The 18,121-nt window shown below is 36.8% G+C and overlaps 1 protein-coding gene and 1 long non-coding RNA gene across 2 annotated transcripts; one reads left to right on the top strand and one right to left on the bottom strand.

The window, feature by feature from the left end:
• Positions 1-6,609: 6,609 nt before the first annotated feature.
• LOC107916014 (uncharacterized) lies at positions 6,610-7,361 on the top strand. Its single transcript, XR_001689354.2, has 3 exons — positions 6,610-6,757; positions 6,922-6,985; positions 7,078-7,361. It is a non-coding gene; the product is annotated as an uncharacterized lncRNA (long non-coding RNA).
• A 5,960-nt stretch (positions 7,362-13,321) lies between these two features.
• LOC107916311 (U-box domain-containing protein 44) lies at positions 13,322-16,764 on the bottom strand. Its single transcript, XM_016845505.2, has 3 exons — positions 15,350-16,764; positions 14,965-15,265; positions 13,322-14,886 (listed from the first exon to the last, which is right to left on the bottom strand). Exons 1-3 carry the CDS (start codon positions 16,145-16,147, stop codon positions 13,442-13,444), a joined length of 2,544 nt encoding a protein of 847 aa, XP_016700994.2. The 5' UTR covers positions 16,148-16,764; the 3' UTR covers positions 13,322-13,441.
• Positions 16,765-18,121: the final 1,357 nt, after the last annotated feature.

Consider the following 18,121-nt stretch of genomic DNA (forward strand, 5'->3'; position numbering starts at 1 on the left):
TAATTTTTAAATATTATTTAAAATTTTCTTATTTATGTAATTTTAAATAATTTTTATTTTATTATTTCTTATAATAGTCTGTAGATCGGATATTGCAATGCTATATCTGTAATATGCATGGTCCTCCATCATCGTTGGTAGAGAATTACCTACGGGAAGCAGGTTTTTGGCACGTGGCGACGGTAGGCCAGGGATGCAAGTTGGACCCGAAACTCATCAGTGTGTTGATTGAGAGGTGGAGACTCAAGACGCACACATTCCATCTTCCATGTGGAGAGTGTACTATCACTTTGGAAGATATCAATTTGCAATTGGGATTGCCGGTGGACGGGTACGCAGTCACCGGGTCTGTTCAATCTGGTGATTGGGGAGCGGTATGCTACGAGCTTTTACGCGCTATTTCGGAGAATATTAACGGAGGTCGGATTAGGATGGGCTGGTTACGAGACACATTTTCAGAGCCGGATGATGAATCTACCGAACTAGAAAGAATCTGATATGCTCGGGTATACATTCTTCAAATAATTAGAGGTTATCTGATGCCGGATTTGTCACGGAACCTTGTACATCTAAGATGGTTGCTAAAACTCGTTGATTTTAGAGCAGTTGGTGAATTTAGTTGGGGGTCTGCCGTGTTGGCAACATTGTACCGGGAGATGTGCGGGGCGACGTACCGAATAAAACGAAAATCAGAGGTTGTCTGTCATTACTGCAGTCATGGGCACGGTTTCGCTTTCCATTTTTACGTCCTCGAGTGGACCACCCATATAAATTTGCACTCATAACGAGGTAAATTTTATATTAGATTTTACAATTGTTACGTAGATTTAAAATATAATCGTATGCTAAAAATTTATTTAATTAGGTGGAACCATTCGACAAGTTATGCTCGATTACCTACCTTTCTTGAAGATATACGGCTTCTATTAGACCAACAGTCGGAAGCACAAGTAAGTATTAAATAAAATAGATATTTTTATCATAAGCTAGTCGATTGGTATTTAGTATTATGTATTGTGTATAGAACTAATGTTTCCATCATATTCATATAGTTTCAATGGACACCATACGAGGATCCAGCAATTCGGGCAGTAATTCCGGATGAGTACTTCCAAAATCCAAATGTTTGGCAGTGAAAGTCCCATTGGTCAACTATGCGACCATGGAGATGCACCAGTCGGACAGAGTATTATGGCAATTTGGATTCCGACAACCAATTCCCGTGACTCATGGGTGTTGAATGATCATCACAAAACTGATTCTGGTCATACTTCATCCAAATGTGGAAAGATCGGTATGATTATATACCTACTCGGGAATCGATCATTGTTCCAAAGTTAACGTGCGTGCCGGAATACATGCCATGGTTTTGGATCTATGGCAAGCCGTATTTACTATCGGCAGTTGCATGTCCAAAGAGAACGACGTGGCCCTTTAAATCCAAGAAGAAAGGACGACGACGCAGACCCATCAACAGCACCCAGACAATCACCGGCCCATCATCAGCGCCCATACAATCACCAAGCCCAACAACAGCACCGACACAGTCACCCAACTCAGCATTGCAACTGACAATACCCACGGCACAGCCTTTTCAGATGATGCCAGGTGCGTATCCTAGCCCTTTTATGTATCCTAACCCTTATATGTTTCCGTTTTCTAGTCCTTTGGCAGGTTGGAGTCCATGGCCCGGTTCATCTCTATTTTTGATTACGCCGAGTGGACCGCCGATGTATAGGCCAGCGTCACACGAGGGATCGCAAGAGGGGCCGTCGGGGAGCTCTTCTTTTTACCAATCCCCATTACCGTATTGGTTTCAAACAACTTCGCCGTTGGTGATGCAAACACCTCCACAGTCACTATTCTATCAAGGTGGCTCATCGTCCCAACATCAACAACCAGATCCCCTACCGGAGAAACCATAATCCCCGCCAGAGCAACCACAACCCCAGCCGAAAGCTAGACAAAGGAGGAATCTAGCGCGTAACCGTCGACGGCCGCCATGTGGCACTGAATCCGGTGGGCAAGGACATTGATTTTTTTAATATATTTGTATAAATATTTTGAATATTTTGATATTATTTGATGTAATAAAATAGAAATTCTTCTATATTACTTCATGTAATAAAATAGAAATTTACTTTTACATTTTTAATATAATAAAAATTCTTTTAAATAAGAAAATATTTTGAATATTTCTATATTATTTCATTTAATAAAATAAAACGTTGTTTTGAATAAAGTAATTGTAATTTACTTTAATATTTTTGATAAAATAGATTTTCTTTTAAATAAGTCAATATTCTGAATATTTCTATATTATTCGATTTAAAAAATACAAATAATACAAAGTTTTTTACAATAACGTTCAACTATTGCAATTTGGGCATGATCAGCTTGCATGGCCTAGGTTCCTACACCATTTGTTGACTAACTGTTTCTCGGATATCTATATTTTTATGTATTCTAGTTGAGCAAGGTCGACCATTTGGTTTGCGACGCAATTCTCTATCTGGTAACAGCTTAAATGGAGCAAGCGATACAGACGGCCACTTTTTTTCATCTGAGACCAGTGGGAATACGTATCTCCAGACATTGTACATGTTTTTTAATTTGTACACTTTGTCGACATAGCTCATCGGATCCAGACGGAGATTCTGACAAGCTGCAATTACATGAGCGCATAGATAACGAAGTGCGTCAAACATCCCACAGTCGCAAGTCCTATTTCGCAAGTGTACACGATATTGTCTGTCAATAACACCTTGGTGCGGTCTGTCAAACTCTGTGACACGAAACCATAAGTTGTCTTGATTATGACAGACTGTATGTATGGTGTTCGTCCGCACCTTGGCCTTGTTAATTTCTTGCACTACCTTATTGCACCATACATGGCCTCCCTGCATCTGGCCTGCATAACTCACTGCTCCCTTTGGAAATAACGCCGCTGAACAAAAATATGTCTCTCGCACAACCGACGTTATCGGTAGATGGCGCACTCCTTTTAGAACAGAATTTATGCATTCAGTCAGGTTTGAAGTCATATGACCATATCGTAGGCTGTCGTCGTATGCTTGTGCCCACTGTTCGAAAGGTATGTTACAAAGGTAGTCTACGCCTTCGCCGTTAATTGAATGCAAAACTGCCAACATCTCATGGAAACGATATTTATTTATTTCATACCCTGCCAATATAAGTTCATAGTGAATATTACATACCACTCTTTCATTTAGAATAAATTTAAAATGACAAAAGAAATTATATTAATAGAGACTAAATACTTATGTTGGTTACTTTTCGTCGTTCATTCTTAGATGGATATTGCCTGTAGTAGTTGGAAGCAACGTGCCTTAGGCAATACCGATGGTGTGTGCGTTGCCATAAGCTTGCAGCTAGTATTCTGGTGCCCCGATCCGAAATAACACAGATATCAGGTTGGGGGCACACATGCCTCCTTAACCTAGATAGAAAGAAATCCAAGTCATCAGCTGACTCCCTCGGTGTTATTGCAAACGCAATTGGAAGAATTCTCCCACTACCATCCTATGCCACTGCTAGCAATAGCTGATGGGTATATCTACTAAACATAAATGTATCGTCAATTTGTACCAATGGCTTGCAGTATGGAAATACGTCTCGGTATTGTTTAAAGGTCTAAAACAGGCGTTTGAACACTTGGCATCCACGTAGCAATCGGCCGTTGTAATACGCATGTTTCGTTTCAAGGTCTGTTATTCAACTTGGGACGTATCTCTCTAGCACTTAACACCACTGCCATATTTCATTATATGAAGCATCCCACCCACTATACAACTTCTCCAACGCCTTCTGCTTAGCTATCCAAGCCTTGCGGTAAGAGGGCGTGTACCCCATTTGGCTACGAATATTGGTAATTAAGACCGGTACTGAAGTCTTGGGATCTGCCTTCACTGTGGGTAGTATCAAGCTAGCTAACATAATTGAATCCTTCTTGGGATGATATTGTGAAATACCTATAAACAGAGTACATTAAATAATGTAACATTACATAGTAACAGTATTATTCAGAAACCCTAAATATTGTACCTGCAGTACATGTATGTGGACCTTTGTACTTTTTTATCTCCCACAACCCTATCCTTTTCCTCAACGAGGCATAGATTTTCCATGAACATATACCATCTTGCAGTGCACACTTCGCCTCAAACTTATCAGCTTTAGATTTAACCACGTAGTAGTTAACGTCGTTATTGATGCTATGTTGTTTGAAAGCACCAATAAAACTATCCTTATTGGAAAACTGATTACCAACTTTAAATTCACCCGAATCTAGTACCGAACTTTTACGGTCACGCAACCTGTATGGTAGATCTGGAAACTCCAACGCATCATCTACAGACAGATCGACACTCTGCATGTGGGCTGGAGGTGAGTATGTCTTGAATCGTGGATCTTCTTCTTCATCTGAACCCTCTTCAACATCTTCAGGTTCGGTTAGAATAGACTCCGATTTAAAAAATAATGTAACTTCTGCACTATCCGGTCTCGGCTCTCGAGGTGGATCCACATCAGAATCATCTTCTAACTCACCATCATCTGTAACGTACGAGGTCCCCTCACCAGTGGACGTCGTAGGGAGTACATCATCCATTCTTCTGGGCGTTTCATAATGTCCCCAATTGGATGTAGATTGCCAACCACTAGAAGTTGATGTCGTTTCCCAGTACGTATTTTCAGCATCAAACATCGACCCACCGAGGTACATGTCCCATCCATTGACAGAATGTCGTGCAGGGGATGTGTATTCCATACCGCTAACAAACATGGGTTGTTTTGTGTTTTGTAACCCACTAATCGAGTGTCGGGCAAGGGTCGTGTATACTTCTCAAACAGCAGTCGCAAGTGCATCATTTGTTGATGGGGTGCTCCACTAGCGAGATGAGTCTGCACTATTGCCTCCAAGCTACGAGCACCTTTTATGTCGAACGAGTCATATGTCACCGGATCAACAGAAGAACAAAACTGATATGTAATAGATAGAACTTTTATTGGCGTCGTTTCGAATATTTTATGCCTAATTCTTTTACGAAGTTCTGTCAAATCTATGTTCTGGTTAAAAATCAGTCGTACTGTATTCTCCGATAAAAAACAACACCGTTCTTGGTGTGGTGAACCTCATCATCATAGTAAATAACAATACTAATACGTTCACTCATCTTCAGTTTCTATCCTTATTAGCCTTCCTAAATTTTTTTTGCTGTAACTTATGCAATCTGAGAAAAAATTTTGCCTCATTTATAGCCTCAGGCCAAACAGGAGCTACTGTAGCAAAAGCGTGTCCATGTAGGAGCTTCTTTCAGTACTTTTGCTGTCAAAGCATCCTGCTTAAAGCGTTTTTGACACTATTTACTCAGAAACGTCTACTCGAAATTATTTTTCAGGAGTTACTGTAGCAAAAGTGCGTCCACGTGGGAGCTTCTTTTAGTATTTTTGTTGGCAAAGCATCCTACTTAAAATGTTTTTGACACTATTTGCTCAGAAATGTCTACTCGAAATTATTTTTCAAGAGCTACTATAGCAAAAGTGCGTCAATGGGGGAGCTTCTTTCAGTACTTTTGCTGACAAAGCATCTTGCTTAAAGCATTTTTGACACTATTTGCTTAGAAATATCTACTTGAAATTATTTTTTCAGGAGCTACTGTAGCAAAAGCGCGTCCACATGAAAGCTTCTTTCAGTACTTTTACTGAAAATGCATCCTGCTTAAAGCGTTTTTACACTATTTGCTCAGAAACGTCTTTTCAAAATTATTTTTTTCAGAAGCTACTGTAACAAAAGAGCGTCCACGTGGGAGCTTTTTTAAATTAACAAATAATTTAATTAAGTAACCATAAACCCCAAACCCTAATTTATTTGAGTTTTTCCTTTAAAACCCTAAACACTAAACCCTAATCTAATTTTTTAAAAATTTATAATTAATTTACTCAAGTAACCCTAAACCCTAATTTATTTGATTTTTTCTTAAAAACTCTTAACACTAAACCCTAATCTAATTTTTTAAAAATTTTAATTAAATTACTTAAGTAACCCTAAACCCTAATTTAATTGATTTTTTCTTTAAAAACCATAAACACAAAACCTAATCCAATTTTGAAAATTTTATAATTAATTTAATTGAGAAATCCTAAACCCCAATCCCTTATTTCTTTAATTTTTTCTTTAAAACCCTAAACCTAAAAATTCCAAAACCCTAACCCTAAACCCTAAACCAATAACCCAAAACCCTAGCCGCAGGAGACACGGGCAAAACGCTTCCTTGAGGAAGCGTTTTCCTGCTTCGTCACCTGACAACGCGCTGACGTGGACATGTTTTCGGGAAAATAAGGTCATTCCGGTAATTAATTATTTACCGGCCCATTTCAATAATTTTTTTAAAAAAAAGAGCTTTTATTTGTATTTTGCCCAAACCTTCTACTATTTTTATTTAAATAATAACTAAGTGTTGTGTTATTATTAAAAAAAATTAAAAATAAAAAATCTTTGGATAGGAGAGAATATTTACCGACATTGCAGAAAGGACGTGTAAAAGTAGAATCCGATTCTACAAAACTCTAGACAATCACCAACTATAAAACAATACAAACACAACACTTTCCTGTCCATCCATCGTTAAGACGATAATAACTATAAACATCCTACGTTCTTACACAGTTTTGTTGATTTCTCCAATGGCAAACCACAAAACGCAACAACCAACTATCGACGACAACAAATCAGCAGGTCATCTTCAATGTCACTTTTATTATTATTATTCTTGGGGTTTCCAGTGTATCTTCGTTCATTCTAATATTAATCTGACTTATTAACGTTTTAAAATGTATATGAATATGATACAAAATTTGTCGGGTTTATTTCTATTAAACATGTTTGTCCCCTGATTCCAGCATGTTGTCAGCCGGTGACAAGAAACAAAGGAAACGGCAGGAACAGAAGCTTCCTTGAAGGATGGTAAGTCTTCAATTCTTTTCTCTCTATCTCTTAGATAAACAAATATGTAATTCCATCTAATTAATATATTTTGTCTTTGAATTTATTTGCAGTCTCTTTGCTTTGTGTTGCTGCTGGCTTTGGGATGCCTGCTTCGATCTGTAGAATAAGGAGCAGTCAAATGGCAATGTGGAATTACATCTAAATTATTAATATTAATGTGTGTGTGTTTATAACGATTACTTCTTTTTTATACTTTATTACAAAAGAAATAGTAATCTAGTTCTGTAATGAACATTTAAGCTACAATTTTGTATTTTTGTGCTTTGTATTGCGAGAAATATTTACATTAGTTAAATAAAGAATTTTTATAATAAAATTCCATTTTTTTTTAAAAGAAAGTGTCTCAATAAAAAAATTTATTTTTATAATTGATTCCGGTTAGAAGCCCAAGCTTGAATAGCGGAGGGAGGAAATGAGTGTACAAAATTCTCATTCATCAAGCCAATAAACAACTGATGAACTCTAAAAATAATCAGAAACATTAGACACATCAAATTTAACCAATGAATAACAAATGGAATCAACACGTACATTGCCTGTAAGTAAAATGATAAGAGATAAATAGTAAGTTTTCACTTCAAGAGCCAAAATACCCATTTGATGACACCATCTAAACACGAAGACCATTGCTTCAGCCTTCATGTATAAAGGTTTAGCCTACGTACTCTGGCATATTAAGGCTAGTTATAGAAACTACGTTCTTGCAACCGTCTCGAACCATAGTGTCCAATTGGTAATTTTTAGAGCCTAGGGTAAATCTCACATCCATATTCATTTTGAAGGAGTCTTCCGCAAAAAAATGTCCTACATTCTCAAAACAGTGCCTTTATGCTCAAAGCATGGCATCTCAAATCTACAAGCCCAATCAAACACATCTTGCAAAGTCAATTGTTTGATATTGAAATTACCATGGCTTGCACTTGTTCCAAGTTATTGGTCTATTAATTGTGTTAGAGTTGTGTGACCCAAATTCTAAGAGATTGCTTGCAAGTCAAGTTAAACAAAATATATCTTCTTTCTAGAAGATTTAGTATTTATGAGTATAATATATATAGCATTTATTAGCATAATATATTCGACTTTGATTAGAATTAGGTTTTTTCAACCTATAAATAGATGTAGTCAAAACTCTTCTTGTAATCATTCAAATTTGACATAGTGAATTTTCTTCTGTGCTCGTGGTTTTTTTCCCAAAAGGGTTTCCACATAAAAATATGTGTGTTCTTTATTTTTATTTCTCTTTTCTTTGCAATATAATGTCATTACCGACATTCTTTTTCATAAATTGGTATCAGAGCTTCCGGGTTGTTCATCTCGATCACGGTAAAGGCGTCTTTGAAGTATGAAATTTCGCTGTTGGATTGTAACACCAGATTCGTGTTGTGACAAATTAAGATGCAAGCAGCTCTTGTGCAGATGGATCTGGAGGATGCCCTGCTAGGGATAGATAAGATGCTTTCGACATTAACAGATGAAGGGAAGAAACATAAGGATCGAAAGGCATTAACACAATTACATCTGCATTTGTCTAACGAAATTTTACAAGATGTGATGAAGGAGAAGACCGCTGCTGCATTATGGAAGAGGTTGGAACAAATATGTATGTCGAAAACTCTAACCAGCAAGTTGCATATGAAGCAACATCTTTGTGTTCATCGTTTGGAGGAAGGTGCGTCTGTGTACGAATAGTTAACACTATTTAAAGAAATTCTCTCAAACTTGGAAGCCATGGAGGTTCAGTATGATAAGGAAGATCTAGGGTTGATTCTATTTGTTCATTGCTCCCGTCTTATTCAACCTTTAGAGACACAATTTTATATAGCTACGAGTCTCTCACAATTGATGAGGTTTATGATTCTTTGACCTCATATGATAAGATAAAGCACCTTATGGTTAAACTCGACTCTAAGAGAGAGAGTCTCACTATTCGTGGGAGATAAGAACGGAATGCTGATGATGATCATGAAATGACACAGGAACAGAATCCTCGCGGTAAATCTAAGGGTAGATCAAAGTCTTCAAACAGAGGTAAAACTTGTAACTTCTGCAAGAAGAAATGACACATTAAATTTGAGTGCTATAAGCTACAGAACAAGATCAAAAGGGAGGTTGCAAATCAAAAGGGAAAACAACCAGAAAATTCTAGTGAAGCTGATGTTGTAGAAGACTACTGCGATGGTGAACTTCTAGTCACTTTTGTCAATAATTCTAAAGTGAGCGAGAAGTGGATCCTTGATTAGGGTTACACCTTCTACATGAGTCCAAATCGGGATTGGTTTACAACTTACAAAATAGTGCCTGAATGTGTTATGTTAATGGGAAATAATACTTTGTGTAAAATTGTAGGTGTTGGAAAGATTAAAGTTAAACTGTTTGACGAAGTTGTTAGAACACGTAATGACGTGCGGCATGTTCTAGAATTGAAGAGAAATTTAATTTCGTTGAGTACTCTTGATTCAAAAGGGTACAGATACACAACTAAAAATGGGGTTTTAAAGATTTCTAAAGGTTCTCTCGTTGTGATGAAATGGCAGAGAAAGACTACCAAGTTATATGTTTTACAGGGTTCTACTGTTACTGGTGATGCAACTGTCGCTTCCTCTTCCTTGTCAGATGATGATATTACTAAACTTTGGCATATGCGCCTAGGGCATATGAGTGAGAATGGCATGGTAGAATTGAGCAAAAGAGGACTTCTTGATGGGCAAAGAATTTGCAAACTAAAGTTCTGTGAGCACTGTGTTTTTGGGAAGTAAAAGAGAGTTCAATTCACTAGAGGAATCCATAACACGAAGGGAACGTTGGAGTATATTCATTCTGATCTGTGGGGGCCATCCAGAGTGCCTTCAAGAGGTGGAGCTAATTATATGCTAACTTTTATTGATGATTTTTCCAAAAAAGTTTGGGCGTTCTTCATGAAGCAGAAAAGCGATGTGTTTTTTGCATTTAAGTCTTGAAAAACTATGATTGAAAAATAGACGGGAAAATAAATAAAATTTATCCACATAGATAATGACTTAGAGTTTTGTTCTGATGAGTTTAATAAACTGTGTAAGTTAGAAGGGATCGTGAGACACTTGACAGTTCGTCATACTCCACAGCAAAACGGCGTTGCAAAGCGAATGAACAGAATGATCATGGAGAAGGTTTGATGTATGTTGCCAAATGCCAACTTATCAAAGTCGTTTTGGGCCGAAGCAGCCTCTACTGCATGTTTTTTGATCAATCGATCTTCATCCGTTGCTATTGAGAAAAAGACTCCACAAGAGGTATGGTCCGGTAATTCTATTGACTATTCTGATTTAAAGATCTTTGGGTGTCCTGCGTATACTCATGTTGATAATGGAAAATTGGAACCAAGATCCATTAAATGTGTTTTTCTTGGTTTTAAAGCTGGTGTAAAATGGTATAAGTTATGGTGTCTTGAAAATAGAAAAGTTGTGATTAGCAGAGATGTTCTTAATGAAACTGCTATGCTACCTAACTTACCCCTTAAAGACTCTTCCAATAAAGAAAATCAAAAGTAGGTGGAGCATCAGATTAATCCAGAATCTATAATAGAGTCGACTCCTCAAGGCAGTACAAAAATTCTGAATAGAGTTGCTTCTTTACCACAATACTCTATCGTTAAAAACAAAATTAAAAGAGAAATTAAACCTCTAAAGAAGTATGCCGAGGCTGATATAGTTGCTTATGCATTAAATGTGTCTAAAGATATAGATACAAACCAATAGCCATCTAATTATTCTAAGGCGGTTAGCTGTGAAGACTCAGAAAAGTGGATGTTTGCTATGTAAGAAGAGATGGAACCACTCCACAAAAACAGAACATGTGATATTGTGAAACTTCCTAAAGGTAAAAAGACTGTTCGTTGTAAATGGGTGTTTAAAAAGAAAGAAGAGACTCTAGGAGTTGAAGAACCCAGATATAAAGTAAGGCTTGTTGCAATGGGTTACAGTCAAATTCAAGGAGTGAACTTCACAGATGTGTTCTCCCCAGTTGTAGAGCATAGTTCGATTTGAGCTTTGCTTGGTATTGTGGCCATACATGATTTGGAGCTTGAGCAGTTAGATGTAAAAACTGTATTTTTACATAGAGAACTTGATGATGATATTTACATGCAACAACCAGAGGGTTTTACAGTCTCAGAAAAAAGAGGACTATGTTTGCTTGCTGAAAAAGTTCCTTTACAGTTTGAAACAGTCACCAAGACAGTGGTACAAGATGTTTGATTCCTTTATGACTTCTCATGATTTCAAAAGAAGTAGTTTTGACAGTTGTGTTTACTTTAAGAAAAACTATGATAGTTCTTTTGTGTATATACTCTTTTATGTTGATGACATGTTAATAGTAGTAAAAGATAAAGGAGAGATAAGAAAGGTCAAAACCCAACTAAGTGAAGAATTTGAGATGAAAGATTTGTGACCAGCGAAAGAAGATACTTGGTATGGAGATTCTCAAAGATAGAAAAGCAAGTAAATTGTACCTAAGTCAGAAAGGGGTACATTGAAAAAGTTCTTTACAGGTTCAATATGCAGAGTGCTAAGCCTATTAGTATTCCTTTAGCAGCCCATTTCAGACTTTCATCTGATTTGTCTCCACAGTCAGATGATGAGATTGAGTACATGTCACATGTTCCATACTCTAGTGTAGCGGGATCTCTCATGTATGTTATGTTTTGTTCATGTCCAGATTTATCATATGCAATTAGTGTAGTTAGTAGATACATAGCGAATCCCAGTAAAGAACATTGGAAAGCAATTTAGTGGATTTTAAGATACTTACGAGGTATTACTGATATTTTCTTACAGCTTGGAAGAACTAGAGATGGAGTCATTGGATATGTTGATGCTGATTTTGCTGGAGACCTTGATAGAAGAAGATCTCTCACAGGTTATGTCTTTACAATCGAAGGTTGTGCAATCAGTTGGAAAGTCACTTTGCAAAATACAGTCACTTTGTCTACCATTGAAGCTGAGTACATGGTGATTACTGAGACTTGTAAAGAAGCTATTTGGTTGAAGGGACTCTTTAGTGAACTCAATGAAGACCTTCAAATTAGTACAGGATTTTGTGACAGTCAGAGTGCCATCTTCCTTACAAAAGATCAAATGTTTCATGAGAGAACAAAACACATTGATGTTCAGTATCATGTTGTTCGTGATATTATTTCTCGTGGTGATATTGTTGTGAGCAAAATTAGTACTCATGAAAATCCTGCAAATATGATGACTAAGTCACTTCCTATAACCAAGTTTGAGCATTGCTTAGACTTGGTTGGTATTCATTGTTGAAGTTAAACCCTTAAGGGGTTTTATGAAAGAGGTGAAAAACTTGTTCGTTGAGAATTCGTATCAAGGTGGAGATTGTTAAAGTTGTGTGACCCAAATTGTAAGAGATTGTTTGCAAGTCAAGTTAAACAAAATATATCTTCTTTCTAGAAGATTTAGTATTTATGAGTATAATATATTTAGCATTTATTAGCATAATATATTCGACTTTGATTAGAATTAGGTTTTTTCCACTTATAAATAGATGTAGTCGAAACTCTTTTGTAATTATTCAAATTTGACATAGTAAATTTTCTTCTCCTTTGCCCATGGTTTTTTTCCCGAAAGGGTTTCCACGTAAAAATCTGTATTCTTTATTTTTATTTATTTTTTCTTTGCGATATATTGTCATTACCAACATTCTATTTTTACAAGTTGTTTAAACAAGAGTTGAGATAGAAAGTTGGGACAATGATATTTTGCAAATAGAGTAAAGCAAGGAGAACACAGGATGTTTGTCAATATAGTTTGGATTCATTGATCTTTATCTTTGTGGAACTTCGCTCAAAGAATGATTTTATTTAATAATTCACTCAAAAAAAATTATTAGCTTAAACGCAATCTATCTTCGCAATGAAAGATAATTGCAACCATGATAATTTCAATCCCAAAATTGAACTCAATTTGTTACAATTACTCTCTAAAAAACCTTATAATACAAACAATGCCTAAGGGTGCAAAAATACTAAATCGAATCATGAAACAAAGTCAAAGTTTTCAACAATTATCAAAGCAATATTTATTCCAAAGAAACAAAAAAAAATGCCAACAAAAAAGAATTGAAAGTACTTCCCGATAGGCATAACTCGCTAAAAGAAGAAACAAATCAGGGGCTAAATGAATTCCAAGTTATTGAGCTCGCCGGAGGATTCAAACTTAGGTCATACTTTAATCATTTGTTACTATTATAATATCAGAACTATAATATTTGAAAAATAAAATAAAAATTTAAATCACATGCAGCTTAAAAGGATTCAGCTTTGCTATCCATTACAGACTCATAAATAAACTAAACAAAACCTCACAAAAATTTGTTGGTTGGTCCATTTACAAAACTGTAACGATACATTGAGGAATGGTAGTCTCAAAAGTAACTAGACTGAAATTGTAAGAGTTCAAGCTGGGCCAACAATTTTGCAGTCGTTGATTTTAGCCTGGGATCACCCTTTTGAGCTAAATCAATTAGCACCACTTGCGCTGATTCCCCATACTTCACTCTAAGTTCCTCTACTCCGAATACCCTTTCCAATATCCAAAGCGCTTTTTCCTGAGCCTTCACACTTGCGGTTTCCATGATTTTGATAATCGCTTCCACGCCTGCGTTTTTAGCAATGTAATCGCTTCCGTTTTCCCAGATTTCGTCTTGCAATAGCATTGCCATTGCATTCAGAACCGCTTCATCAGCTTCCCTTTCCTTGCCTTCCAGGATTTGTATCAATGGTGGGATTGCACCCGCTTTCACCAAACAAAACGTGTTGTTAACAATGCAGTACCCGTCGTGGACGTTGCAGAACGCTGCTGCAGATGGAGGGACGTAGAACCAACTTTTCTTTTTCGATTTCCGAAGTGATACCGAGTTCTGTGATAGCTGCGCGAGTGCGGCCGCGGCTCGGCATTTTGCTACTAATGATCCGCAAGATAGCAGCTTGACGAGCAATGGGATCGCCTCGTTTTGTGCTGCGAGAAGCTGTAGTTTTTTATCTGAAGGAACCGTGAATCGAATAAGTACACCCGCAACACCTTCTGCTAACGAATTCGATATCATTGAAGGGCTTGAATTCATCATGGATATCAAAATTGGTAGCAGATTTGATTTCTTAAGAACTTCAGTCGCTTTCTTATTGCTGATTGGTATGTTGCTCAGTATGCCAACTGCAGCAGCCTTATCAGTCTCCAATGGTGATGATGAGATAATGTTAACAATGGTGTTCAAATGGCTTTCTCCGAGCTGTTCGGTCAATTCTTCCGGTAAATGTTGCGAGAGAGTGTAAAGCAAATCCAATGCGCCGGTCCTGATTTTCATGTTGCTTTCTGTTAGAAATGGTAGAAGAAGATGAATCACACCGTTTTCCTTCATTTTACTTCTAACTTTCGATGCATTAGGATGGCCTGCAATGCTATTCAGTGCTTGCAGAAGGTGACATTGAATTATAGGACTTGAGAGGTTTAAAAGGGAGAGCATTTGCTGTGCTACATCTTGATTAACAAGAATTGATTCTGACTTTGCAATTCGTGCAAGAATTGCTGAAGCTGGCTCCCGGAGAGTCATGAGCACGGATGTTACAGAGAAAAGGAGCTGAAGCAGAGATACCACTATACCGGAATTGATCAACCGTTGTACATTTTCCGACAAATTCGACAAATTTTGCAATGCATTCAGTGCAGATAACTTCGCTTCAAGCTTTCTGGCATTGAACATCTTTACGAGAGGCTCGACCGCTCCATCTTCTCCAAGGGAAGCTCTACTTTGATCTGTTAGCTCCATTCTCGATAACGCAGTTGCCATGAGGATCTTACTCATGTCGGAGCCTGGCAAGACATTAGAATTTACTATACATTCTAATATCAACAATCAAATGCAGCAAATAAAGGGCATTTTTGTGTTACCTTCCTTCAAGTAGTGCACTAACGGTTTGAAAGAACCGGCTTCGGCCATATGAAGCGCATTCTGCGTATTGCTCGACAACGCATTTAACAACTTCCCTGCATTGCTTGAAGCAATTGGATCGTCGCCATTAAGCAGTGTAACTAACATAACAATGCATCCCTGAATTCGACCAAGCCGTCTCCAAACTGCTTGAAGGTCTGATAGATCAAGCAACAGCCCTACAGCTTCCCTCCTCTCTTCCGTATCTCGTGTCAACGATTTCACCAATGCCAATAACGATGCTGCATCTGCCATCTTCTCCTGTTAACTAGCATACAGTGTAAGACAGACTAACAAGTAAATATTCAACTGAAAATATCAAGGCAAATAAAAAAATTAGTTCACCTTGTTTTCGGAATTTTCGGAAGCAAGTTTTTGCAATATCCGAAGAATGATCAACCGGTTGTTCGGCTTACATGAACTCAACCTATTCACTAGAATGAGAACAATGCCTCCTTCATTTATCCATTCATTCGTAATCAATCCTTGCCTAATCGACTCGTTAAACCACAAAAGCGCGAAATTGAACTCTTCATCATTGCCATACTTGAGTTGCAAGATGACATCGTCGATAGTAAGATTTGATCTTTCCTCTATGATTTCAGTTCTTTCTTCCTCAATTTCTGTCTCTGATGCATTGGCAGTGACAAACTCATATCCATGGCTTGGACTAGGAGGCCGACTCGGGCTCGGACTCGGTCCCAGACTTGGACTAGAACTCGGAGTTAAGCTTCCATTGAACCTGACATTCATGAATTCCTTATGCAATGCACTGATCTTTTCTTTCATTTCCAGATGAAGATCAATGCTAGCAAACAACACGAGGCCTAAGGATCTCCCAAGATCTTGTGTCACATTTTCAATCCATGTATTCGGTTGCTTTGAATCAGGGCTTTTGATCAAAGTCTTCACACGCTGAAGCTCTTTCTCGATCGATTCAATCGCTTTTCGGATCGTTCTCGTGTCCATAACATCTTTGTTATCCTTTATATCACTCAAAATTATACCAAGTTTATTGAGAAGACATGAGAATTCAATGAATAATCCCTTCTCTGAGTCTTTAGCAATTGAGGACACCTCTTCTACTGAGGCTACTAGCTCGGATATAAGTTCAGGGAAGGCTCTGGAATCAGTTTTTTTCATTTTCAAGGACCGGGTTTAAAAAAAAAAACAAAGATGTCAATGAATTTCCAGAGAAAAAGAAAAGGTTTTCCAGGAAAAAACATAGGATTTTCCGAGAAAGAAAACCGAGGATTTTCCAGGGTCTAAAAAGAGGTCAAACAAGAGCAGGGTTTTGTAGACTCAGAATCAAAAAGAAACTTTACAAACTTCAAATATCTTATATCACTAAAAATTTAACAAATTAGCACAAAAAATAATTCAATGAATGAAAAAAGAACAAAGGGAAGAAAAAAAAAGGGAAACAGAGGATTTTCCCAGAGTTCTAAACAGAGGTCAAACAGGAACAGGGGCTGCAAATTCAGAAATAACAGGAACTTTTACATGCTTCAAAGATCTTATACATGGAAATTTACAAACAAATTTAGATTTATATACACACAAAAAAGTGTAACTAATTAAGGGTGAAGAAAAGAGAAGGAACTTAACCTGAAGATTGGAAGACAAAAAGAGTGAGAAAAAAGACTAAGAAGTTGAATCTTAATTCCAGTGTTAGAAATAGAGGACATTAAAAGATGAAAATGTTGGGGATGGAAGGTTGTAATTTGGAGTTATGTGGAGAAGAGTATCTTCCTTGGCAATGTCAGTGTCAGCTGGCTATTGACCTTTTTATCTGCCTTATTTATTACTAAATCTTATGCTTCAATTTTATTTTGAGAAGACCAAGTCAAAATAAATAAATTATTTAAAATTAATTTCATATGTATTTTTATTTTTAAAAACATGATTATAAATAAGTTAAAATATGTTCTACTTGTTATATATTTGAAGTTTTAAGAAAATTTAATTATTTTATTTTTCAAATTTCATCATGTCATTATTATTATTATTTTAGGTAAAATCAAATTCATTTAAACTGATCCAAGCCAGCAGGCTTACTTAATACACCTTTTCTTTAGTCTCCTCGTTATTGCCTAGTTGAACCAATTTATTAACATTAACAATACCCAACAAATACAATCAAAGTAGTTTGCTTTCAATAAAGTCACTTTAGCCAAAGCATGAGTTGCTTTGTTAGTATCCCTACGTATCCAATAGACAAATAAAGATTAAAACCTAGAAATAATGTGTTGACAATTCAATAATAATTTCCTAGAGTAAAAAGAATCCAACATACTAGAAGAAAAAGTTTACCATAGTCGTTTATCAATTTTAAGAATAATGTCATTTATACGAATAGAACGAAACTATGAAAGAGCCTCACGAGAAGGATTGACCTTATTACACCGCACAAACTCTCCAATCTCAATACGCTCAATCGAGGCCTGCCCTATACACACTCTATCGACAAAGAGTGTACCATCAAAATTACATTTTTTGCTTACCCCTCAAAGACCGTCTTCAATAGCCATTGTCACCTCACCCACTCTTCCAGATACCAATTGAGAAGCATGTATCACTCTCCTACCCATCCTTGCAAGAACTCATCCACATCATGAATAAGCTGATCTGCAGTCAAGACTTTCTACCATACAGTCACATTTCTGCAAAACCAAATGCCTCGTAGCATGCCCAAAATTTGCCTCATTTTTTCAACTTGTTGCTTAAGTAACACACAAGAGATAAATTCCCCCACCAAACTCAAAGCTGGCACAATACCCATCTCCTGCCAAACTGTAATCACAAACAAACAATGGGAAAAAAAGGTCTAAATCCTCTTTGGCTTGTCAGCATCTATTAGAAGTTGTGTGACCCAAATTGCTGTTAAAACAAAATACAAGTGGCAAGTTAGGGGGATCTATGGTACAGGCTACACAAGTAAAATTTGAATAGAAGGTTACTCCTTCTATTTAATGTTGATTACAATAACGTGTTTTAATCTTACTGTATTACTTTTATTTGACTTTGATTAGAATAAGGTTTTTAAACCTATAAATAGACGTAATCGACTCTCCTCTTGTATCATTCGAATTCGACATAGTGAATTTCCTTCTCCTT

This window comes from Gossypium hirsutum, chromosome D10 (assembly GCF_007990345.1).
Source record: "Gossypium hirsutum isolate 1008001.06 chromosome D10, Gossypium_hirsutum_v2.1, whole genome shotgun sequence".
Lineage (NCBI taxonomy): Eukaryota > Viridiplantae > Streptophyta > Magnoliopsida > Malvales > Malvaceae > Gossypium > Gossypium hirsutum.